A 26,810-nucleotide genomic window follows, 5' to 3' on the forward strand; every position below is an offset into this window, starting at 1 on the left:
TGTAAAGAACCAATCAGATGCCTTCAGAGCCAGGAGGAGTGTCTTAGCAGTGTCAATCAAGTTCGCATACGCGCTGATCACCCCTCTCTTGCACAGCGCGTACCGTCATTCAAAATCAAGATTGCCGTTGTGCCGAGCAGCTGTGCTAATGGCGGACAAACAACCAAAACTGCCAATTTCTCGAGTGGAACCTGCTCATACAACAAAGACAGGTAAACGGAAAAAGACCGATGACGATAAACAAGCCCGTCGGAGCCCATTGACTCAGTGTTCAAACTCTAGCCGCATACAGATAAAATGTCACGCACTGTGCAAAGCAACAATTGAAACCTGCTAATTCACTGGCTTGTCATGTTGCTAAAATAATGTACTAGCAAACCTTATTTAGCATTACATATCGCTAGAATAATTATTTACATAGCCTACTGCAACGTTAGTTACCGTTATATTATCTTACTAGCTATTTATAACTCATAGAAAGAGTGCAACGTTATAAAGTTACATTACATGTATTGCATAATACGTAATGATTTGAGGACCAAGTTTGTAGTCAAAGTATGGGCAGGCCAGTCAATGTAAAGCATTTCGTCCCTACCAGTGAATGTGCCATAACTGTTTATCCGTCGTCATCGGTGACCCTGCATGTTTAATAGCCTGCGCGTTCACGGTAGGCTCCGCTGTGGGGGGAACTTTACATAACAAAATACATGTTTAACAGCTAGTAGGCCTAACGTTATATGTTATGAATCATACACGAAAATCATCTTCATCACAGTGCAACTAATGGAAATGGAAAAACGTGTATCAATGCAACCTGTCTTTAGCTTTGCCTTATATAGTTATAACTAGCTCGTTAGCGAATCAAAAAATATATATTTTAAACTTTACCAATATCGATATGATAGTGAGTATGCTACTAAAATACATCTTATTTGTTTATATTCATAATGATAAAGTTAGATTTTTTTTATTACATGTGATTCTGACATGATGCTACATGCACTGCGGTCGGAGTCGCGCGTTCATGTGTTTTGGGGGCGTGGCTTTGGAAGGACCCAAATATATATATATATATATATATATACTGTTTATATATACACACACACACACACACTTTTTTTTAACCCAGACCTTTAGAATGGCACATCATCTCCTGTCACTAGATGCTGAATAATTGGTGTTTTAAGAGGAAGAGACATGTGACTGTAGATGGACGAGATGTTTCAGTCATCTGTAATAGCTCACAATTATACATTTAAAAGATTCCTCCTGAAAGCTTGTCCGATATATTTCCCAGCATTCATATAACACACTCAAAGCTCCATTCTGAGGTAGGTTCTGGAGTCACTGCAAACATGAAGAAGAATCTCAGTATGAAAACTGAGTGTGAGTCACTAGTGTAGGAGTATCAGTCCGTGCTGAGCTCTTTGGCCTCTCATGGAGAAACAGATGTGTCCTGCCCGGACTGACTCATTGTCTGCTGATACTGAACACAAAGACTTCAGTCACCCCCTCAGAATAACCCTGGATTCAGCAAGAAACACACACGGAATTCTTCCCAACAACAATGCATCAACAGAAACTCCACAAAAGAAGCAGAAAACGGTGCTTAACCAACCAAAGAAAAGGAGCAGGCAGAAATCAAAATGTCATACTGAAAAATTATATATAACTATATATAATTATAATAACTTTATATAAGATATAATTATATATAATCTCATATTTAATTTATATTTATACTATTTATTGTTAATCATTAAAAATTATTACATTTATTAATATACATTAATCAATTATACATACACATGTTACATTGTCCATCCATTCATTCTCCACACATATTGTCATATGTAGGGTCACAGGAAATTATAATTATGTAATTATTATATAATTTATAATTCTTACATAATTTAAAATGATTGTGTACTTATTCCTCAGGTGTGCATATATGGGTCTAATTCTTAAAAGTCTCTTTACAGAGCATCATTACATTGTGACAGGTTCCTAAAACGAGCAGTGATGAAATGTGGCTTTCGAACTGACTGAAACAATCAGGGATCTTGTTTCTTGTTTCAGAAATATCTTCAAATTGACAGTTGCTACACAGCCAAAAATCAACATACGGTAAGATTTGATTAACTTTACCACGCTTGCAGTGCTGTCACTTTACAGCTATAAACACATAACTGGACTAAGAAGGAAAAGCTTCTCACACACACACAAAAAGTCACTTTAACATTTTAAAAGCCTCACATGATTTATTAAGAGGAAAGGCAGCTTCTCAGACTGGCTGTAAAACTTACACCAGAGACAAATAGACAAATGTAATGATAGAGGAAAAAGAGAAAACCAGCAGGTCACGTTCCAGAGATGGTGACATAAGTTCAGTTAAAGGAGAGATTCCTGTAGCACATTAATAATGCACAGTCTCCGCTGAGAGAAACATTGACGCAGCCGGTTTCCTTTTTACTTTCACTTATTTAAAGCTAAAGTGTGTTGCGTTTTGAGGTTAAAACACTTTTGTTCCTTCTCAGTTTCAAAACATGTCTGGGTTTATTTGAATGGCTCTCATCTGTTCAAGCAGATCCACAGGCTGTCTGCTTCTCCCTCATGAAAGACATCGAGAGGGTAAACGTCTAATTAAAGACAGCTGAGCACGCTGTTCTGAAGATGAAATGAGAACACAACTGAAAAACAGTGATGTTACAGAAACGGTGTTATGTAATGGTTTCTTGATTCATCTGAAAGCGGAGCAGAGGGATTCAGCTGCGAGAGAAACACTGAAACTCTCACTATAATCGCATCATCATCACTGTCAAACACTTGATGTGGAATGGTGTTACTATAGTGCATTAGACCAGGGTTTCCAAACGAGGGATCACAAGTTGATCAAAGAAAATAATTACTAAAAACAAAAAAAAGGTAAAATAAATAATTTTTAAATAAAAACAAACAAAAACATAAAAAAAAGATGTAACCATTAACCAACATCAGAGAGCAGTAAACATGTTGTTAATTTTTGAAATATTAACTTAAAATCTCAGGGAATAATAATAATAATAATAATGTTTATTTTTTATAGCGCCTTTCAAGAACCGAAGGTTGCTTCACAAAATAATACAAACAGTTGACAGACAAAGAGACAAGCGATCTGCTTATTATAACACTCAAACAAGCAGAAAAGCAGATGGAGACAACCAATAACTACAAATAATTAACATGAGAATCAGAGAAAACATCAATTTCGATAAAGTAAACATGTAAAGCCTGGTTCACACGGGACGATTTTAAAATTGTCGGCCGATTTTCCAAACCTGAGAGACCCCACACATGGCGATAAAGAATCACGGGTCTAACAGCTTTGGTCGTACAGTGTGTGGTGCGCAGCCACACGGCAAAATCAACACATCACACACAAACCGATCAGACGGGTCCTGATCCCAGGTCAGACGGGAAATCTCGCAAAATCCCTCGAGATCAAACGTGACTTCAGAGTAAACAATCATGTACATGTAAACGTTGTACAAACATTCACGGTGTTACCACAGGTCGACGAGTTGGTCCTCCATCTCCGACGTCCACTGGACTTTCTGGTGCGACATGCCGCCGACTGTTTTGATTTTGTTTCCCGGTGCTTCCTCGCCGCCTCGACACCTCGCTTTCTGATTGGCTACACGCCACAGTCCACAGGCTCGTTTGTCCCCGGGGGACACCACACACGAGGAGAAATCGGGCCAAAAAAATCCAACATGTTGGATATCCCCGATTTGAAATCGGAGCGGTCCCGACGTCCTTCCGAGCAGACGAGAGCAGTCTTAACACACCACACACGGCAGGAATATCTGATCAGATTATTTTACGATAATCGGAGCATTCTTAGGATTGACGGAAGGGGTGAATCGGGCTAAAATCGGCCTAATTATCCTGCCGTGTGAACCAGGCTTAACAAATACTGAAAAAGTGGAAGACAGAGAAGTATAGAGGAAAATGATTATTTACTGAGCATGGTGAATAGATGAGCTTTGTGTTGAGATTTAAAGGTCTGGAGGTTGGGGGTGGCACGTAGATTAGGGGGCTGCTTATTCCATAGCTTAGGGCCTATAACATTAAAAGCCCTACCACCCACAGTAGAGAGTTTATACTTTGGTACGACAAGCAAATTGTCATTGCTAGATCTAAGGGATCTAGCAATGACAGGAACATATTGTTGCACTAACTCAGCAAGGTATTGGGGTGTGGGGCCATGACAGGCTTTATAAACTAAAGGCCTGTTCACACCGGGATGAATTTCGCGCGCGATATTCGCCGACGTTTAACGCCTCATGACTAAACAAAGGGTGCCAATCAGTGGCGGCTGGTGATAATTATTTTTGGGGGGGCGCATTTTTTGTGGGGGGCAAAATACAAAGCAGAAACTAAAAAGCTATTTTGATCTCTTTTTATTTACATTTCAGACCAACAAAGTAGTAACAAAAAGCATGTTTCCTACTTGAACATAATGTTGCTCTCCTTATATACAGACCCTTTCCAAAAATTTGAATATCATGGAAAAGTTAAATTATTTTAGGAATTCAACTTAAAATGTGAAACTAATTTTATAAAAACGGCTGATAGCTTGCAAAGTGAGATATTATAAGCATTGATTTGTTATAATTTTGATGATTATGGCTTACAGCTTATGGAACCCACGAAATCAAAACTTTGAAAATTAGAATATTACATGAAATCACACTGTAGTAGTTACACAGTAATCCCATGGTCATTGAACCAGGTTTTGGTTATTTTGGCAGTGTGGGTATGTGAAAATCCTGCTGAAAATCATCTTCATCTTCATAAAGCATCTTCATAAAGCTTTTCTGCTGAAGGAAGCCTGACGTGCTCTAATGTCCTGGTAGACGGCTGCATTGACTCTGGACTTCCAGGACATTAGAGCACTTCATGCTTCCTTCAGCAGAAAAACTTTATGAATTGCATGGCATCTACTTTGTATTCTTCATAAACCAATGTTCTATGCATTTGTCCCTGTCAAATAAATATTAAATAAATAAAACTCATGCTAACTTAGTGTTTAACTAACTTAGTGAAGATTATTAGTACCAGACAAAAAGACGACGTACGTTATATGTAAAAAAACTGCACATTGAAACATATGTTTGCGATGTCTGCCATCATATTCCTGTCTCTCTTCAACGTCTCATAAGTTAGCATTTGTTTGTTGTAACGTGGCTGTTGTACTGCGATGCCCACCGTGTCCAAGTCAGTCAATCCTGCATCACCATGGCACACACACTAAACGTTACCATGCTTCGTCCTCTGTCACTTGCCTGCTGCTGGATGTGTAAATCTGGTTGTTCCGGTCCGAGATCCTTAATCTTTTTTTTTTTCTTCAAGCGAAAGTATTGAGAAAGGGTTTTTTTGTAAATAAATAACAGAATTTGGATTAACTGCTGCCATTGCGTAATAAAAAGTGATCAGCGTAGTAGCAAGCAAGGTTGGTTATTTTCCGCCGCGTACTGTTGAATGACAGGTGACGAGAACCAATCAGATTGTATAAAATAACATGTATCCAATTATGATTGGCCAGGGACGCAACGACTTGCGCCCCGAGGAGGATCTTTAAGAAACCAATCAGAGACCAGCTTCAGGTCACATGCTGCCCGAGAATTTGTGTACTCACATAGACACCCATGTGTCCGGCGTCCCTCGCCCATGAAACGTATTGAAAAACATAGTAAAGAGTTAATCGATTAAAGACAGTTTTTATTACATTCTGAGGCTCTTACTACCAGCCGGCACATGAGTAAACTATTATTTTATTTTTTTTATTTCATTTTAATATAATGTTTTTACACATGTTAATTTCTGAAATGTTGATGGGGGCGGCGCCCCCTATGGACAAGGCGCCACTGGTGCCAATGTGAGTGTGCACACCGACGCGGAAAAAAACGCCTCGGGTTCGTTTTTTTGGTTTGACGCACCGCGTCAAAAACTATCCGACCAATGAGATTGGCGCTTTTGCTCACGTGCCTGGAGCTTCTGAAGTTACAGTAAAACACAACTTGGGGGCGCTCAAACACAAAACGGTCTTGCCGAGCACACATACGTAACGGCGAAGAAGATATAAGCCGAGTAGCGTCTAAACACTGCCGGGAAGAAATAAGACGAGGAAGATGCAGGGCAAGATGAATGTAGAGCTGCTGGTCTCGTTGGCGTCGGAACATAAAGAACTGTGACAAACGGGACAGCGACTACAAAAATCTTGATAAAAGAGAACTGTTATGGAGTGGTATTAAGCGCCACCTAATGTCAGGGAATGAATTTGCATGTTCACTCGGCTCATCGTCAGCGAAAATCGCTTGGGTGTGAACACAAAAAACGCGTTGAAAAACGCTGCCGAATATTCGTCCCGGTGTGTACTGCCCTATAGACAAAAATTTTAAACTTGATGCGATTGACCACAGGAAGCCGGTGAAGTTGGTAAAGGATGGGAGTGATACAGTATGTGCTGATTTCTTATTATATGTAAGGGCTCGAGCAGCAGAGTTTTGCACCATTTGAAGGCGATGTATAGCTTTGGTGGGTAAGCCGCTATATAAGGAGTTACAGTAGTCCAATCTGGAGGTTATAAAAGCGTGGATAACAGTTTCAGCATCTCCAAAGTTAAGAGAGGGGCGTATACGAACAATATTCAGCAAGTGGAAGAAGCATGATTTAACAATCTGACCAATGTGTGAGTCAAAACGTAACGAGGAGTCGAACAAAACTCCCAGATCCCGCACAGTTTTTGAAGGCCTAATCTGGACACCATCAATATCAATGAACATGTCATGCAGGGGTAAACTCTGTGATTTAGGGCCAATCAATAGGATTTCAGTTTTGCCAGCATTAAGCTGTAAGGAGTTATCAGACATCCATGTTTTAAGTTCCTGAAGGCAAGAGATAACAGAAGCGGGTGGACAAGCTGAGTTAGGTTTAACCGTGAAATAAATTTAGATATCATCAGCGTAACTATGAAAGTTGAGACCATGCCGTCTGATGATCTGTCCTAGTGGCAGCACATAAATGAGAAATAAAAGAGGACCAAGTACAGAACCTTGAGGTACACCATGAGAAATAGTGACGGTACGGGATCAATTCTCACCTATACTAACAAATTGCTGTCTATCCGATAGATATGAAGTTAACCACTGAAGAGCAGCACCAGTGATGCCTATTGCAGACAGTCGAGAAAGAAGTGTAGAGTGACACACAGTGTCAAATTCTGCACTGAGATCAAGAAGAACCAGGATACTATGGGCACCAGGATCAGAAACCAGAAGAAGATCATTTAGCACTTTTAAAAGTGCTGATTATGTGCTGTGATAGGGACGAAACCCAGATTGAAACGATTCAAAAAGATTATGTTTCTCTAAATGTGACTGCAGTTGTGCCACAACCACCTTCTCAAGTAACTTGGCAACGAAAGGGAGGTTCGATATTGGCCTATAATTGTTCTGAATGAGGTTAGAGGCCAAAAAGTGAGGTTGAGTAAATAAGTGTCAAGCAGACGACCTATCAGATATGGAGTTGAATAGGAAGAGGCAGTTGGAGAAAAAGCTTGATAAATGTTTGTTTGTTTTTGTAGGAAAAATGACTGAAAACTTTAAGAGATCAACAGAGCCAGTAATAGCGACAGATGATGGTTTGACCAGTTTGTTTATCTCAGAGAAAAGAGCTTTAGGTTAGCACTTGGCTTTGTTGATAACAGTAGAAAGATAGTCAGAATAGGCCATGTTAAGTGCTCCTTTATATTTCATTACTGAATCTGAAAAAGCCATGGCATGGACAAGAAGGGAAGATTTTTTGTAAAGTCTTTCAAGACGCCTACATTTTGTTTTCATAACTCTAAGCTCAGGGGTGAACCAAGGAGAGGAATGGGTAGATGGGACAGTTCTAGTTATTAATGGAGCAAGATCATCCAAAAGATTACAAATAGACTCATCATAGGTGGAAACTATCTCATCAGGACTCAGGAGGTTGAGTGAGGAAGGAAGAGCAGAAACGGCAATAGTAGCAGAGAAATCGTCAACAGTTATAGATCTCAGGTTACGGTAAGATATAGTAGTTTTAGTTTTTGGTTTTACAAGAGGAAGTGAGAAGTCAAAGACAATTGGTTTATGATCAGAGATGCCAAAATCATGTCCCTAAGCATGCACATTGTCAATACCAAGAGTACAAAGCAAATCAAGAGTATAAGAGTGAAAATGTGTGGAAAAATCAATATGCTGAGATACTTCAAAATGATTCAAAACAGACAAAGTCTTTTGCAGAAGTACAATCAGAATCAACATGTATGTTAAAGTCACCTAGCATCATGATTCTATCATGCTGGGCACAGGCGAGAGTGAGAAATTCAGTCAATTCAGTGACAAGGTTTGTATTATATCTAGGGGGTCTATAAATCAACAAAATCAGAAGCGGAGTGATAGACATTTAAAACTAGAAACATCAAGAACGGCGTATTTAGTCACTTTATAATTGTTCTTAAGGATCACAGCCAGGCCACCACCTCTGCCACGAAGTCGAGGTTTTGTCAAATAACTATATCCAGGAGGGGTTAAAAGGTTCAGTTCAATGAAATCATCAGGCATTTGCCAGGTTTCAGTCAAAAATAGTAAATCCAGGTTTCTCTCAGTTGTAATTTCATTCAGTAGTGTACCCTTGCCAGTCAAGGAACGAGTGTTCAAAAGAGCGCAATTGAATAGTCACATCGTTACTATGGTAACCATTTCGATCTCTTTGACCAGATCAAAGGTATTGATAGAGAGGAGTTGCAATCATAAAACCAGCGACGTTTAGCAGACTGATGGATATAACGTGCACGACATGCGATTCCGAGGGTAGAACACCAATCAAATGTAGAGGTTTCCAGTCGGGAGGGACGATTTAGGTTATACAGTTGCAATGAGGTATAATGAAAATCCATACCGTCAATGAGAAGCAAAACAAGCCCAAAAAAGACTAGGGCCAGTGGTCTCAATGCCGGAGAGTTATTAATAGCAAAAGATATCTCCTTGCACAGTTTAAGACACACTCACAGAAAGCAGTATGGCCACCATATACAACACCACGTTAGCCAAACCCAGCTGATGTTAGGTGTGATCCACAAAACCAAACAAAACAGTAAAGTGAGGCCACAGCAATCCACGTTAGCCAGGCCCATATAGGCAGAACCACAAAGAAACACTGCTCAATGAACAAGAGGAAACTTACCCACTGAGAGTGCAGAGTGGTAAAGCCAAGACAGTGGGCAGAGGGCTCGCGGGGATTTCACAAAGTGAGACACTGAACAGAAGTTTGCAAAAATTGTCCAAGGAATGTCAGAGGGACTTCAGAAGATGTGATGCTTCAGTCCCAATATCACATAGCAGTTCAAGATGCTTCACTCAAACATCCTTCAAATAAAACAGTACTTCAAATAAATATTTTAGATCGAAGAGGTTCGGATGACAAAAAAGTTTGGGAATCCCCACATTATACTCTTACACCTGCCGATGCCTTTTACACCCTAAAAATGTAAAAAGTTTTTAAATGTAAAAAGAGGGTTGAAATTAAGTTTAATTGCTGCCTTAATTTTTTTAAGCATCATCAAAGTGGTGCAAAAGTTACAACAAAAGTTAAAACTATTACTAAAGAAGATAATCAAATTAAAGCTCATTACTCATAGGGGGCAGGGGCGGCGTTTGGCGGGGGCAAAAACTACCGTAAGTACTGTACAACAAGTCCCCCTGCCCCTATATATTTCTACTGGAAGCATAGGCTATAGAATTATTAATTGATTTATATACATTGCATGTTCAGAGCTTTAATAAAAGCCAAGTTCCATCCGAACTGAACTAGGACCAATTATCTGCACAATAAGACTGAAGCCGGTTTATTTAATTTTGCATGAGTGGTGAGCCGCTCCTATCGTGATGTCAAAGATAAAACGTGTGACCCATTTGCATTCTATCCAGAATTTCCTACTTTCCTACTAGAAAGTCTAAATGACATAAAACAGCCACATAAACTAAAAAGACTGATGAAAAGACAAGAAAACAAATTGCATCAAAATAAATTGGAAAGCATTTTAAACTACTCATGACCACTCTTACTGGAATTTATTAAGTTTTATTCTAACAGTGGTACATTTTGAATAACTTATTGTAGAATTTATAATAGATCTGTTAAGGTAATAGATTTATTAAGAACGGTGACATGTTAAGTTTCTAAAAGTGTAGGTGGCTATTTTTCATAACCAAACAAAAGGGGAAAAATTACTAAACATGGTAATGATGAGACAAAAATGGTTTTACCTGCAATTAAAGCCTTATTGTAACAAACACTTTTTGTTACAAGAACTTTGTTACTTTTTCATAAGGGCAAGCTAGAATCAAGAGCTTTAAAATCTGGACATTCTTTACTTATTGACAAAACAATAATTTTTCCTCATGTGTTCTGTTTTAATAATAGCTGATATTAGGAAAAACCTGGCCTTCGGATTTTCCAAGAGATGACGTAGCAGAAATTATGATTAACTGTTAAGGAGTAGGAAATAAACAATTTAATATAAAAAATATATATTAATATAAGAAAATGTCAAGTTAGATTGACTTCCATTGGAAAGTTTGTAAGTACATCAGGAGTTTATTTAAATAACAATTGCCTGATGGCTAATGCTACTGCTAACCCGGACGTCGACGTCACCTCAGTGATTTGGGAAAAGCACGTAAAAGTCCTGGAAGAAAGCGATGCATAAGGATGTAGTGTAAAGACGAATTATTATTTTTTCCGAAGTGTAAACAACTTAGTGTTAACTAATAATTGTTGCAAACTGGTACTACCAACACATTTTTTTGCATTTCCTGGAACTAGGCGTTGTTACACTCCATCCTTATGCATCGCTTTCTGCCAGGACTTTTACGTGCTTTTCCCAAATCACTGAAGTGACGTTGACGTCCGGGTTAGCAGTAGCATAAGCTATTAATGTAAGTGAAATAAACTCCTGATGTACTTACAAACTAATAATTAATTTACGAGATACATCATAGGATCCATTAGTGCCTGCACTAAGCCATTCGGCTGATATCTCTAAATAAGCTCTAACTTTAATAATGTTCGACCAAGGGAAAAAGGCTTCTGTGGGGGTGTTTGGCTCGAGGTCATGGTACAAAGGACCCTAGGTTGATTTTACTCCGAACCATCCCTTTAAATAATACAAAATACATCACATGTCCTATGTAAACAAGTAACTAGTAGTTAACTAGGCTATTACTTTCTTGCAGTTATTAACCAACTTTGCATGTGGATATGAAAGATACCACAGAAGATACCACAATCAATAAATAAGCCTAAATCAATCTCACTACAGAGCATGCCCTGGGTCCCCGCTAAAACAGTTACAGCAACCAAATGTTCAATCCTTTCTCATAGGGATAAGAAGTTCAAGTGAGGAAAATATTACAAAAAAGTTTAAAAAAAGAATTTATTTCATGCAATCTCAGACGGCCTATTATTAGCCAGAATAGCATGTAACCTTTCCTAAAATGAGAACTTCAGCTTACCTGAGAAAAATTAATGCATGCAGTGTGACTTTTAAATCCATATTTACACATGCCCATCAATGCAACCCCTACCTGAAAAAAAAAAAAACATCCAGCAAGCTATGCTCTTAACAAAAAGAGAGTTTGAGTTGAGAAGAGAAATCTGACAAGACCTCTGGTGTGATTGATCCACATCCAATTCAACTAATCTAGAACCCAAAGATCCATTACGGCCATTCTGTTTATAGCCGATCCCTCCATCTCCAGACATCTAAGATGGACTGCTGTGGTGCTGTTAATGATCCAACTAAAAGACTGGATTTTAGGCACAGTCTTTCATCATTTATATGTATTCAGGGTCCAGAATTTATGTTTGAACCACAACACCTGCACATGGCCAGTAAATTTAGAAAAGAATATCTAATATAGAATAACAAATATTTCTTAATGGCCAATTTGTACTCTCATTTGGTGCTCGGTGAGTGTCAATCGTGGTCCCTGTATGCATCAATGTGTTCAAACAAACAAAATACACACTGGGAGTGTGAGAAGGGCCTGTATACACAGCTGCTTCAATAAATAAAAGCATCTACATGAAATAATGATTTGAGCTGAAATTGTAGATTAAGCTTCTGCTTCAAAAAAATACAGTTACAAAACAGAAAAGACTTTAGTTCACTAACACATTCATCTAAAATGTAACATGTCTTTCTCTATTTCAAGTTTCTTCTAACCCAGCTCTTTGTCTCTTATCAGATCGTTGTTCTTTGTTTCAGTGATGTGTTCAGGGTTTTTATTGGTTTGTTTTTTGCTGAGCTTCTGGGCATCTATCAAAGTTTCATGCTCATCCTTAAAAAATGAATACTTAAGTACTCAGCCCAATTTTAACACTGTTCATACTATTTTGAGTCGCAAGATGGCATGAATTATCTGGTGTGAAAAGAGAGAGACCACGATATGATACAGTAATGTTCAAAGGCGTTCACTGGAGAATTGGTGATGAACTTGCGTGGTTGGTTTGACTCTGTTCCCATGGCTGGAGTGCAGACTGTGGCCTGACAGCCCTGGGCCGGAGAGGACACCCAGAGCAAATGCAGGACAGCAATGTGAACGTCCCGAGAAGGCCAAGAGCGGGAAGGGCTTGTGTAAAGGCCATTTAAAGTCTGAAAAAGGTCCCACCTCTCAGGGTTGGCTCGACCAATAAGAAAGTGGGAATTTCCAAGCGGGAAATTCCTCTGTTGGGAGAATTTATGGCTCTGTCTCAAGTGTGGTTAGACATAGGCCTTGCTGTTTGTGTCCATTTATTCTCAGATAGATATAACAAACACACACTGTATTCTATAAGAAGGTGATGTACACTAAAGTCATTAAAAGAGGATTAATTAGATAGGAGACACGATACAGGTTACATTGACCATTGGTTCTATCATAAAATACATAGTATCAAAGACAATAGTATCAAAAGACACTACACAAGACAGTAAATCATTCAAGCAGTGTGCATGTTCATTTACAGGTCAGTTCGTCCATAAATGAATGCAGGAAAGTCTGTTTTAAGGGCTGTGGGTCTTTCCTATGGCCTCTGCTTTTTCCACGTGACCACATTTTTAACAGCAATAAAACCAACTTATCTGATCGTAGTCATGGTAACCAAGACCCTTCTTGCCCTTGATGGGGGGGGGGACCATAGATCCCAGAGTGAGTTTTAAAGATTATTTGTTAAATATAACAAATAATTGTGTCTGATTTGTCTCAGTCGTCACATACATTTAGTAGTATAATACAATATAATACAATAAATTAATTAATAAAGAATGTAATACTTTTATTCAGCAAGGATGTACTTTTATCAAAAGTGGCAGTAAAAGAATCCTTGGTTTCCACAAAAATATACTGTTTTCAACATTGATAATAATAAGAAATGTTTCTTGAGCAGGCAAATCATCATATTAGAATTAGAATTTCTATGGTTGGTTGGGAGCATGAAGAATCATTTTGACGAATAATAATGCAAAAACTGACACTTATAATCAACAAAAAGAGTCTAAATGTTGACAAAAAAGTATTCATAGATAATATCTAAATATGTATCCAAAATGCAAAACATAATAAACGAAATTATGATTTGTCTGAGATTATGTCTGAGAACAATTTCTTAGCAACTAGGGATTGCACAAACGAATGGTGCATAATATATACCTTAAAGGTAGGGTATGGGATTTGCAAAATGGCCGGCAGATTTTGAAAATACACAACTCAAATGGTCCTACCTTCTTTCCTCTAACACTGGCCCTGACTCCACCCATTCGAAGAGGGGGAGGGGGATGGGGATGGGGGGAGGGGGGTATGGTACGACCGTTTGATTGACGAACTTATTGTCCAATGATTCTAGGTGGTCTTGGAAATGATTGGCTGGAGTTTTTCGAGTCCTGCCCGTTCCACAGATGATTAAATTGCTTAATTTTCATTTCAGTGCTTCTAACTCAGTGGCTGTACATGGGTTAGGAATAGGATTTCAAGTGATTTTGAAAAAATGGACAAAAAAGAGAATCACATACCCCACCTTTAAAGGAGCTGTATGTAAGAAATCTATTTCAATTAATCAAAAAATGGCCCTGATGTGTCACTAGACATTAATAAATCATGTTCATTTCAAATACTTATATCACTGACAACAGTAGTATGGCTAGGATATTGTCATTTAAAAAGTGGACTTGCAGCCCTCAACTGATGTTGATGTTGTCATTTTGTGTTTTGGCCTGACGCGCCTCCCTCCACCTATCTACCAATCACGAAGTCAGTAGTGTTTCAGGATCCGGGTTGCCAGCTTTGCTCTAACCTACCCTAACTCTAGTCGGATACAAATGTCAAACGTTACTAAATCAAAAAGACCTCGTTATAATTCAGAAATTCGTCATGACAAAGTCCGAAATAAAACCAGAATTTTTTATTGGAGATGCTTTTGAAAGATGGAGACGGCTGAAAACGGAGACGAATTTGAACACAGACGCAACGTTGCTAATTTTCTCCTGGACAGGTAAGATTCATCTATGCTTGGCTAACGTTAACTTGTACTTGATGTCAATGGACATTTCATATATTCATGACAGTCGAACAAAGTTATGCATGTTCGTGCAAAGTAACGTAACATTAGCTCACATGGACGTATGCTAACATTAGCAATGCATTATAGGAGCCGTTTCTCTGTCATTATGCTGAGACGCTGAGGAAAACAACATTAGCACGCCCATTATGGCAATTTGAAACGTAATTGAGACAGAAGCCTAACTTTACCTCAGAAAAAATGATTCGTCATTCGTTCTTCACGTACAGTATATCGTGGACTAAGTTACACATGCTGCAAGTTGACCTGTATGACCATTGAAGCAGCCTACGTTTCTGCTGAATCCTGCAGCTTATCTGGCAACCTTGAGTCAGGGGGTAGGGGGAGGGGATACACCGCTCTACAGTATTTTTAAAGTGATTGCAGTACCAGTTTTGGCCACAATCCTACATACGGTTCCTTTAACAGTCAATTTACAATTAATGCGTTCAGATTTGAAACCTGCATGCACACTCCAAATCTGAGGAACTAACAAAGCACTGAACCTCGCAAAGTAGTGACAACCAACTTGGATGTGCCAAGAAACTGTTGGATAATAATTTTAATCCTTATTAACAAAAGTAATTTGGAAACGTGTCAATATGTACACGTTGCTATTTAAGATTGGGAGAGGGAGTGGGGGGGGCTCTGTCTCACACATTTTCATAACTGCATTGCACACGTGCTACTGTGGTACATTTATTCGTCGCACAAACCGATTTCTTCATAGCACGTGCAATATATCACACTATACAGCCCTGGAAGGATCATGTGACACTGAAGACTGGAGTAATGATGCTGAAAATTGTAAATATACTTTTAGCATCATTATATGAAACTATCTCCTCAATGCTGCAATTCACCAATCAGAATCAAGTATATAAATCGGTAATTCACCGCTGGCAAAATGGGCTATCAATTAGACCTGGCTGCCTATGCAGTGGAAAGGTGAAAAAAAATGTAATAGGTGCTACCTGACTAGTGAAAACAAAAAAAGGTTGTTGTCTTCCCTTTTGACAAATAGGTAGGAAACCTTCAACACCCATAATGCACTGGGCATGTTGCTGTCCAAGGCCACTGCCAACAGTCTGATATGAATACGCTCGACCAGAGTCAAATACCGCCTTGCTTTAGTAGGAAATACTTAGCAAGATGGAGGGGGAAAACATTAACTGTTCAGTCAGTTCCGCCCAACTCCCTGAAGCAGAACGCCGTCACGTACAGGTAAGAAAGCTTATACCATTTGTACCATAATGCTATTTAAAGAGTAGACATAGAACGATACAATTTCAGTGATAAACCTACCCTTACAATAACTGTTCAGTTAATAACCCTCTGTCGATCCGACTGTCCGTGGGTGGAGATATAAAAATGTATAATCTATAGTTTTCACGAAAGCCCTGGAGCTGTCAAAAGACTTTTGCTCACAAATAAACGTAAATTTCTCGGCCCAGGTAACACGGAGAACAAGTAAACATTGTCAATTTACCACCGACATTGTAACAATACAAAGAGGGTTGAAAATCAACAAAGTTCAAATTTAAGGCACTCTTACCTTGAGTTGTACCAGGTGCACATCCACGTGTCTATTGATGCTGTCTTGCTGCACCGAGTGTGTGAGATCTCTGACTCTCTCTGTCGTGGTCCTTAGCCAGGTCTCTATCTCCGGCAGGTGAAGAACCACCTTCCAGTCGGCCCCTGTGTGGAGAGGAGGAGGTTTTTGGTACCTGCGGTAGGGATCTTGTTTCTGGGTCGGCCCATCCCCGCTAACGCTGGGCCCACACAGGTCCGGATCATCGTGTTTATCGAGGCCGGGCTCCAAGGTGGGAGTTACAGAGGTTATCATAGGAGAGGAAGCCTCACTGGCCATCGGTGATACTGCAACGTTCATGGTGAAACACAGCGTGATCCTGAGGACGGGGCCTTTTGGTTTAGCTGTTCAGAGAGAAGAGAAGATGAGATCAAAAATACAAGTAGTAAGAGCGCAAAACAGCCATAAATATTAAAAGAGCTGCCAGATTTAGTTAAATATGGAAAGCCAGAGGTAATTTGGGATGCAAATCTAATGGTGGTCAATGTCATGGATGACAGCATGTAAATTGGCTCTCATACACATGGCAAAGCATTTGAAAAGCATTTAAAAGACAGGGATTTCTCATCTTTGGGAATTATTTTCCATTTTGAAGGGAAAAAAGCATTGCTACATGGATAAAACGCTAATCACACACTAATCAAGACAAAACACACTGCAACGTTGGTTCAGGGAACATTTTAAACCCACATTTTAATTCATGAGCTGGCGGACATATATTCTGACATCCTCTAGTTCTCACTGCAGAGATCATTTCATTAGACAAATGATTAGTCATCAATAATATCATCTATTTTACCAGAAGAGAAAAAGTGACTACATGTTAGCTGATACACATTAAAAGTTGCATATGTCGTTTAGACTACATTAGCATGTAGATGACCACAAAGCAAAACTAAGTCACAAAACTCTAAAATACTGATGTCATTGGGAATTGAAATTCATGTAACAAAAATCCTTTAAGATGCTTTCAAGCACCATCACAATCTGTTTAATCCCGGATCAACTATTTTATATCACGTACATTGAGGATTATGTGCATATTGCCATGTCTACACTAACGGCTATTTTCATGATAACATGCTAAAATACAATGACAAACAGTAATCAAACTATAAACAGTGTTTTTGATATTTGACCATATAAAGGTGATCAATACAAAGTCTTTTTAGTGTTGTTATCATTAACTGAAACTAGTACAAATCATTTTCGATAATGCAAATAAAGCTGAAATTAAATGCAATATAAATATTAAATGAAAAACTTAAACATAACTTATTTTATTTCAGTTATTACTAAAACTTACTAAAACTGGAATGAAAGTAGACTAAATTAAAGCTAAAAATAAATTGTAAAAACAAATTAAAATGATAAAAGCACAAAACTAAATTACTAAAACTAAAATGAAAAATGAAAATGTAAAAATAAAACCTAATTCAAAATATTAATAAATGTTATTTTATTATTAAAGAAAATAATAGGCTGCTAAAACACTAAACCAATTAAAAGCATCTATTTAAGAACTTTGTTAAAATCCTTTGCCTAAGACAACTACAAACCTATGTAGATATTTAGAATTGGACTGAACTGCTTTATTATTAAACTTTATGAAAATTTTATTAGGCATTATTATTATATTATCATCTCAGTTGTATTTAGAATTTAGCAGATCTTTATTAAGACTGATCAAGACTGATTAAGTCATCAACTGTATGCCAAACATATTACAATAATAAACCACTTTAAACTAAAACTAATTGTTCTTGTAACTCAAAGTCGTTTGACTCCCAGAGAATTCGTGAACTAATAGAATGCAATGGACAAAGATCTTAAATATGTAAATGTAAAATAAGGATATCGTTTTAATTATTGGAATAACCCAACAAAGCTCTTATTTCACTTTTAACCATGACTCAACAGTATATAACAGACAGCATATGTGGGTAAAATGCCAGAATAGCTACTGAAACATGCTATATGACCATGAATAATGCACAATGAGGTCATACACAGCGTCATTATATCAATAGCTGAGGTCATTTCCACCCTAAACAAAGAAATCTGTGATGGTAATGAAGATGATGCTGAACCGGAACAATCGACAGTCGTTATGAGGCCGTCTCACCGGCATTAACAAGAATTGAATATCTAGGCCACTGCAACAGGGAAGTCAACGATTGGAAATCAATATCTTGAACGATCCAGTCTGTACATCTGTTTAATATGCTGCTTCAGCACAGAGCGATTCCCTCCCACAAACAGCATCACAGCAGTCAGATGAATTATTCAGCTAATATGACTTCCTGACATTTACAGCTCATCTGCATGTACTATTTGTTAAAACACAGATGAAGCCATTCAGACTAATTCATGAGATGACATTCAACATGAAGGGGCAGATAGAATCATTTCCGATGTGTTTGTTAACACAGGAGTTACAACACACATCTGCATCAGGGGAACATACAAACAAGTGTTCACACAGGATTATAAAGGGCCTTACAGTTGATTAGCATATCACATGCATGCATAATCTATTCAAAACATGACATACACACACACATACATGCTCTAAATCATATCTCAGTGCTAAAACTGATCCCATTACACTATCAAGATCTCAATATATTTTCAAGTTTGTTAGTTAAAATTTTTACATAAGACTAGAAACACGTATTGATTTGTAAGTATAAAGAGATGTTGATGACATCAATGTTCACCACATTAAAAGGTAATCCATGATGATACATTAAAAAAAAATCCTACTTAAATGTACACCAAAATAAAGATGGAGAAGGGCATAATCTGTGTTATACATTATACCTTTATTGTATATTTCAGGAGTTTTTTTAAGGGTGATATGATGTCAGATGTAGTTATAAACTTTACATGATTATGGTTTATTTCCAATCTGTTAAGGATATAAGGAGAGAGAATGTGAAAACAATATAGATTTAGTTATTTTTCCCCTAAAATTCAAGCTCACTACATTATCAATATTTAATAAAGCAATGCAAAAGCGCACAGATAAAACCATCAATTGATGTTATTTGAAATAAAGATGATCTTGATCCACATGTGTCACTCTCTCTGCTTTATTTTCACACTGCAAAAGCGTCATTGCAAATAAACAATAAACAGCAGATGTAATAATACAAGGCAAAGTGTTGCTGTAAAAGAGCCAAAAGCTTTACTTAATTATACCAGGCACTCAATAAACCAGCCATTAGTTCTGCTGACTTCACAAAATCCCCTGAAACGAGCAAGCAGCCTCTGTTAGAACTCAAAATGGGTCAATCTCCTGCTTCTTAGAAAATAGTTTCACACCACAATTTTTACTCATGAGAAATTATAATGAAGTACACAAATGCAGCTGCATCTGAGAAAAATGGTCACGCTTTACATTACAGTGAACATTTAAGCGCTGGGTAGCACTAATGAACTATATACACTGTGTAATTATGATAAATTGTAACATTGCTCATAATTATATATAATTTTTGTATATTGATTGCTATTTCAATTCTATAGGCCTAATTTAAATTGTCACCACAAGCTGATGGATATTACTGAAATAGTTGCCCTGAAAAAAAAGAAAAAAAAAACATCTCTGACAGCACTTGAAAGTGTTTAGGAAAACTGTTTGAAAACAGACATTATTTTTGCAAATTATGAAGGAATCAGTGTTCATTTTAATAATTCAAACATAAAAATGGACAAAATAATTTATATTAAAAACGTAAAAATAAACAGACAACTGCTCGTTGAATTCATTTTTTAAAATAGTAATACATCCTTTTTAAATGCACATTTTTAAATGGCTTTTTTAACAACAACAAAAAAAAGCATTTGGCAGTTTGCTTTTCTTTGGTTTTTATGCTTTTCTTCATCCATTTGTCAATAGAGTTTAAAAAAAATGCTATTGGACAGGTCACCTGTGGGGTCAACCAATCAGCTTTTGACTCAATTTTATGAGCCACATCATCTCCCACTCAAGTAGATATGGATACAAAACATTAATTAAACAAACATTTTTCTGTTAATTGTCCATTTCAAAAAGTGATTCATTTATTTCCATTTTTATGTCTGAATTTAAATAGATTACTGAATTATTAAATTGATAACTGATTCCTTCATTTTATTTTATATATAAGTGTCACTCCTAGACCTCCATAAAAATTGTCATAAAAACATGTATAGGCCTAATCTGGCTTTTTTCTTAAATTAATAGCTGTGAGCTCTCTGGTAAACATTAAATACATTGTTTACCATTTATAATAGTGTATATTTAACACAAAATACTCACTCCCTGTAAGACTGAAAAAACTGGAAGAGAGGGCAACTCTCTGTGAGAACAAAGGAAATTAACATTTGAACTCACTCTTGTGCACCATTCGCAAGTCTCACATCAGAATGATCCTAATCTACATCTCTTTCCCTCTTCCCCCATCATTCTCATGCTGAGATCACCAAAATTCACCCAAGAATCTATATGGTTTAATGTGAATAATTATCATACAACACATGTTTAGTATCATTTGAAATGTCTCAGTGCGACTGGTACAAAGGTCTCGTTCCCAAAGAAGTAAACCAAAAGGTAATAAGGTATTTAAGAGTTTGGAGATAACTCGCACACAGAGGAGGGTGTGTCTTCCAAGCAAATGGCCTCCTGCTCCCAAAAGGTGTAAACTCTGAATGCAAATTCCCATTGTTATCAAATGTTTCCATGTGAAAGAAGTATCTAGAAAGAAATGCAACAAGAGACTCGATTTGTAGCTCAAATTAGCCCGTGATGCAGAGAGTGGCCAAAACTCTCAGCATCATGTATTTTATAATGTCAGGTTTGCATCTTCTCTCTTTATTCCAGAGCATTATGAAATTGGCATGATACATTTACCTGACATAATAAATTGTTATATTTGATTTTATTCTGACTGACTCTGAAATTGTTTTCCCAAGTAGATTCGTACGGATTCGTATGTTACCACAAGTTTTGTGTCAAATTAGCGACGACTAATATTTGGAATTGACTCAAGTGTACTTGGTTTGCAAAGACAAGAAGTGAATTTCCGTTTAGGGCAGCAAACGTGCTGCTTGACCAACCTAAATCTGGGTGTGGCTTACCTCTGTTTTAATTTAATGTTATTTCAGATAAGTGTACATGGGAAATCACGGCATGGCCAATCCAAAGCTATTATAAGAGAAGTAAAGTTGGTCGACTTATCTGTAGTAGTGGCCATACCTCTACTGAAGTAAACATTAAGTTAAATTCAAGTGTATGCAATTTCATAGGGACTATACCAAAGTATCTTTGATTGTGTAAACGTGAATGTTACCAATCTCAGGTATATTAGCAATTACCTCTGTCTGGTGACCAAAACTGATGAGCTTGTGAACGCGAGACCCGCGTTAAACAGAAGACATGAGGACCTCTGAGCGACATAGTTTCCTAATCTGGAACGGGAAAGACAGTAACACACAAGAGACCTTCACCCGTCTTAGCGGAAACCCACATTTGGACCGATAAACGAAAAATTTGGTTCGGCTTACAAATATATATTTACATTATGATATTATTATAAGTTTAAACTACATTCACACAAAATGTTCCAGCAATAACTCACCAAACATCAGAATGTGACTGCATAATTGATTCTCAGCAGTCTTTATGCAGAGCGCAAGATCTGTATTTAGCATCAGAATGAGGTTCAGGGTCAGAACTCTCTCTGTGAACATGCTGTGATGGCATCTCTCTGTATATTTCATGCTGGTTTGGATAAACGAGTGAACTAGAATCAATAGAGACGTGTAGAGCAGTACTGGGAGTGAATGATTGTCGTGTGGGTGAGTTCAGTCTCTGCAGAGTGCTGCTGTAATCCCTTAACACCCACATTAAACCCTCTAACTGCATTTAAAACCTATTTCCAGTCAGGCTGTGATTCACTATGACTGGCATCGTTTGAGTTATAGTATGGCTGTTTCCATATGACACCCCATCTACAATGAGAGAGAGCAACGCAACACATCTGCCCGTATGATTATTAAATGGAGAGCAAAAAGACTTTTGCTTAAAAGAACAATTCACCCAAAAATCTAAATGTCATTCCACACCAAATTTAACTGCTTTTTTTCCAGCTTCAAAAAGTTAAGTAAAGTCAAAATTTTAGGTTGACAGACAGCAGAGTGTAGACTTGACACATGACTGTTACATACGTGTATAATGTATATGCATAATGTTAAAAAGAGTTAAGAGCAATAAGTCACGGAAAATAACTCAATTGTGGTACTCGCACGCACAGAAATCCACCTCTTGGACAGCACGCAATCCCGAATTCAGTTCTCTTCCGCAGCTTATTTGGCAAAATACAAACAAAATTGTCAAAATGCCTGTCTTTGTGATTATTCACGTAAACAGTTGGATTTGCCTTAAGTGAAAATAAACAGTTGAGAAAGAAAACACATGTAATAAACCTGCTGTGTCATTAATGTTAATCATACAACAAAAGAAAAAGAAAATACTCACTGCTTTTAACTGAATAACTTTTATAGCTTTAATAAGAATCTGTGTTTATTTAATTCATACAGTGGAAAACTCTTCCTTCAAGTCGCCTGATTTTCTGAACAATGTCTCAAACTGTGCTACAATTTGCCAAGAAACTGAATTCAAAGATTTTAATGTGAAATAAAGCATGTCTCATAAAATTCTTCCAAGACCAAATTATCGCGATTTTATATAAAAAAGCATTTAGTTCAATTGGACAGCGGACACTACAATATAAACTGAAAGCTTCTGCCCTGATCCATACAGCACGAGCTGCACAAATATATTTACGGTAGGAAATTTACAAAATATCTTCATGGAACATGATATTTACGTAATGTCCTAATGATTTTTGGCATAAAAGAAAAATCGATAATTTTGACCCATACAATGTATTGTTGGCTATTGCCACAAATATACTCGTGCGACTTGTGACTGGTTTTGTGATCCAAGGTCTCATTTGTGACATTTACAATTAATTTCTTGTAAAGTGATGCGTTTATTTCTCCCAAGAAATTTTGAGAGAAAAATCTGAGACACAGTTCCTTAAAACAAAACTGGAAACTCATCTCAGTCTCGTGAGCTCTGTAAGAGCAAACTCCAATCAATAACATTTCCTCTGGTCCCATTAGGAATCAAAAATGCTACTTATATTGTGCGCTTGCAGAGCAGACAGCTTTGATGATTATAATGTGAGCAGTCTAGATCTGCTGTCTCACTCTGCAATGTCAAAGAGAAGAAAGTCCTCTGTAAATGTATACAGTTGAACATCTGCTTGTATAAATACAGTGTAAAGCTTTAATCCAGACAGCAGGACCGTGACAGCATTCTTCTCTCTGGGGCTCTGTCCCAAATCCTCTGAATTATTAATTGTATCCATAAGCAGATAGGCTAGAAATTTGCTTCCCTTCTGAAATATTCCTCACACCTTCAAGAAATTATGGAGGCTCATTTCCACCACTGAATAAAAAATAAAAAAGGTAATTGCAACTTATTTTCTCAGAATTGTGATATAAACTCGCAATTGCTAATTATAAAGTCAGAACTGTGTGATATAAACTCCCAAGTAGCAGTGGCGAGAGAAAAAACAGAATTGCAAGGAAAATAGAGCGACGAGATATAGAATTACAATTGCAAGAAAAGTCATAAGAGTTTATATCATGCGATTCTGACTTTATAACTCAGAATTGCAAGTTTATATCCCGCAAGTCTGACTTTATAACTAGTAATTGTGTTTATATCTCTCAATTCTGAGAAAAAAAGTCATAATTGCGAGAAGTCATAATTTTGAGATTAAAAAAAAGTCGCAATTATCTTTTAAATTGTTTTATTCCGTGGCAGAACAAACTTCCATAAGAAATGGAGCAAACTAAAGTGAAATAAAAAAGACACCAGAAAACGGTTTATACAAGAGGATTAAATTCTGATAGGATTAAACAACCTTCTTACATGCAATAAAGAAGTAATACTCTGTCAAGCTTACATCATTTTAAAACTTAAAATCTAAAGTGGTTTTCTTACATTCGATTATGAAGAACCTTTATTATCCCTTTTCAGGAGTAGATCTCCTGCTCCAAAGGCATTTTTATGCAAATCAGAATATATCAGGATAATTAAAGAAACTACATTTTTTTAACTTTCTGAAGAAAGTGTTACGTGCTGACCAGCTAACCACCATGATGCTAGGCTATTCTAGGATGGCCAGACACAAAAGAGCCTATGCAGTAGCAAACAAAACTGTAGGACGAATGGTAGAGAAGTAAATGCTGCCAGCTCATGGTTCATTACCCTTCACACACCTGCAGCAGTGTCCCTGGCAGAACATCTCCCTATCCATCTACTCTCCTCCCTTCTGTTCTCATCTGGATGAAAACCTGCCCGTCTCCTCTGACCTTGACCTACACCAGAAGCTGAGGTCAGGCGTGAGAGTGTATGCTCAGATTTGATGCTTTTAGCAATAGATTTAGTATTAATATATAGCAGGTAAAGAAGTGTAGCTCAGAGAAGACAACATTACACTAAAGAAATCAGTGGATTTAAAACGGAACTTCACTTAAATTTGGCCTATGTTGCTTCCTGTAAAACACATTATGCCTGCTCAAAGACAAAAGGAGATAAATAGATAGTACAATAGATAAAACAATCGATAGAATGACAGATTAATAAAACAACAAATAGAATGATAGAATGACAAATAGAGCGACAGATAGAACGATAGAGCGACAGATAGATGGATAGAGCGACAGATAGAACGATAGAGCGACAGATAGATGGATAGAGCGACAGATAGATGGATAGAGCGACAGATAGAACGATAGAGCGACAGATAGATGGATAGAACAACAGATAGAACGACAGAGTGACAGAGAGCGATAGAGCGACAGATAGAAGATAGAACGACAGATAGAAGATAGAACGACAGATAGAAGATAGAACGACAGATAGAAGATAGAACGACAGATAGAGCGATAGAGTGACAGCGATAGAGCGACAGATAGAAGATAGAACGACAGATAGAACGATAGAGTGACAGCGATAGAGCGACAGATAGAAGATAGAATGACAGATAGAGTGATAGAGCGACAGATAAAAGATAGAACGACAGATAGAGCGACAGATAGAGCGACAGATAGAAGATAGAATGACAGATAGAGCGACAGATAGAACGATGGAGTGACAGATAGAGCTATAGAGCGACAGATAGAAGATAGAACGACAGATAGAGCGACAGATAGAAGATAGAATGACAGATAGAACGACAGATAGAGTGATAGAGCGACAGATATTAGATAGAATGACAGATAGAGCGACAGATAGAGCGTCAGAGCGACAGATAGAATGATAGAGTGAAAGAGAAAGATAGAGCGAAAGAGAACGATAGAGTGACAGATAGAACGATAGAGCGACAGAGTGAGGGACACAGATAGAACGATAGAGCGAAAGAGAAAGATAGAGCGACAAATAGAATGATAAAGCGAAAGAGAAAGATAGAGCGAAAGAGAACGATGGAGCGACAGATAGAGCGACAGATAGAATGATAAAGCGAAAAAGAAAGATAGAGCGAAAGAGAACGACAGAGTGACAGATAGAGCGACAGAGAGCGATAGAGCGACAGAGTGAGCGACAGATAGAGCGACAGATAGAACGATAGAGCGAAAGAGAAAGATAGAGCGACAAACAGAACGATAGAGCGACAAATAGAGCGATAGAGCGACAGATAGAACAATAGAGCGTCAGAGAGCGTTAGAGCGACAGAGAGCGATAGAGCGACAGATAGAGCGATAGAGCGACAGATAGAACAATAGAGCGTCAGAGAGCGTTAGAGCGACAGATGGAGCGACAGAGCGACAGATAGAACGATAGAGCGACAAAGAGCGTTAGAGCGACAGATAGAACGAGAGCGACAGAGAGCGTTAGAGCGACAGATAGAGCGACAGATAGAACGATAGAGCGACAGATAGAACGAGAGCGACAGATAGAACGACAGATAGAACGATAGAGCGACAGATAGAACGATAGAGCGACAGATAGAACGATAGAGCGACAGATAGAGCGACAGATAGAACGATAGAGCGACAGATAGAACGATAGAGCGGCAAAGAGCGTTAGAGCGACAGATAGAGCGACAGATAGAGCGACAGATAGAACGATAGAGCGACAGATAGAACGAGAGCGACAGAGAGCGTTAGAGCGACAGATAGAGCGACAGATAGAGCGACAGATAGAACGATAGAGCGACAGATAGAACGAGAGCGTCAGAGAGCGTTAGAGCGACAGATAGAGCGACAGATAGAACGATAGAGCGACAGATAGAACGATAGAGCGACAGATAGAACGATAGAGCGACAAAGAGCGTTAGAGCGACAGATAGAACGAGAGCGTCAGAGAGCGTTAGAGCGACAGATAGAGCGACAGATAGAACGATAGAGCGACAGATAGAACGATAGAGCGACAGATAGAACGTTAGAGCGACAGATAGAACGATAGAGCGACAGATACAACGATAGAGCG

At 37.9% G+C, this 26,810-nt stretch overlaps 1 protein-coding gene and 1 long non-coding RNA gene across 3 annotated transcripts in view; one reads left to right on the forward strand and one right to left on the reverse strand.

The window, feature by feature from the left end:
* Positions 1 to 26,810, reverse strand: part of akap6 (A kinase (PRKA) anchor protein 6) — a 178,597-nt gene that overhangs the window by 142,742 nt on the left and 9,045 nt on the right. Inside the window, exon 2 of the mRNA XM_081347605.1 lies at positions 16,223 to 16,602. Within this exon, the coding sequence (XP_081203731.1) occupies positions 16,223 to 16,558 (336 nt within the window). The 5' untranslated portion in view covers positions 16,559 to 16,602. The remainder of the gene's footprint in view (positions 1 to 16,222; positions 16,603 to 26,810) is intronic.
* LOC308679836 lies at positions 117 to 16,469 on the forward strand. Of its 2 annotated transcripts, none has more exons than XR_014028857.1 (4): positions 117 to 212; positions 2,080 to 2,127; positions 15,692 to 15,891; positions 16,340 to 16,469. It is a non-coding gene; the product is annotated as an uncharacterized lncRNA (long non-coding RNA). The 2 variants fall into 2 exon arrangements; XR_014028858.1 differs by having other exon boundaries at positions 16,319 to 16,424.

Source organism: Scardinius erythrophthalmus, assembly GCF_964197995.2.
Source record: "Scardinius erythrophthalmus genome assembly, chromosome: 19".
NCBI lineage: Eukaryota > Metazoa > Chordata > Actinopteri > Cypriniformes > Leuciscidae > Scardinius > Scardinius erythrophthalmus.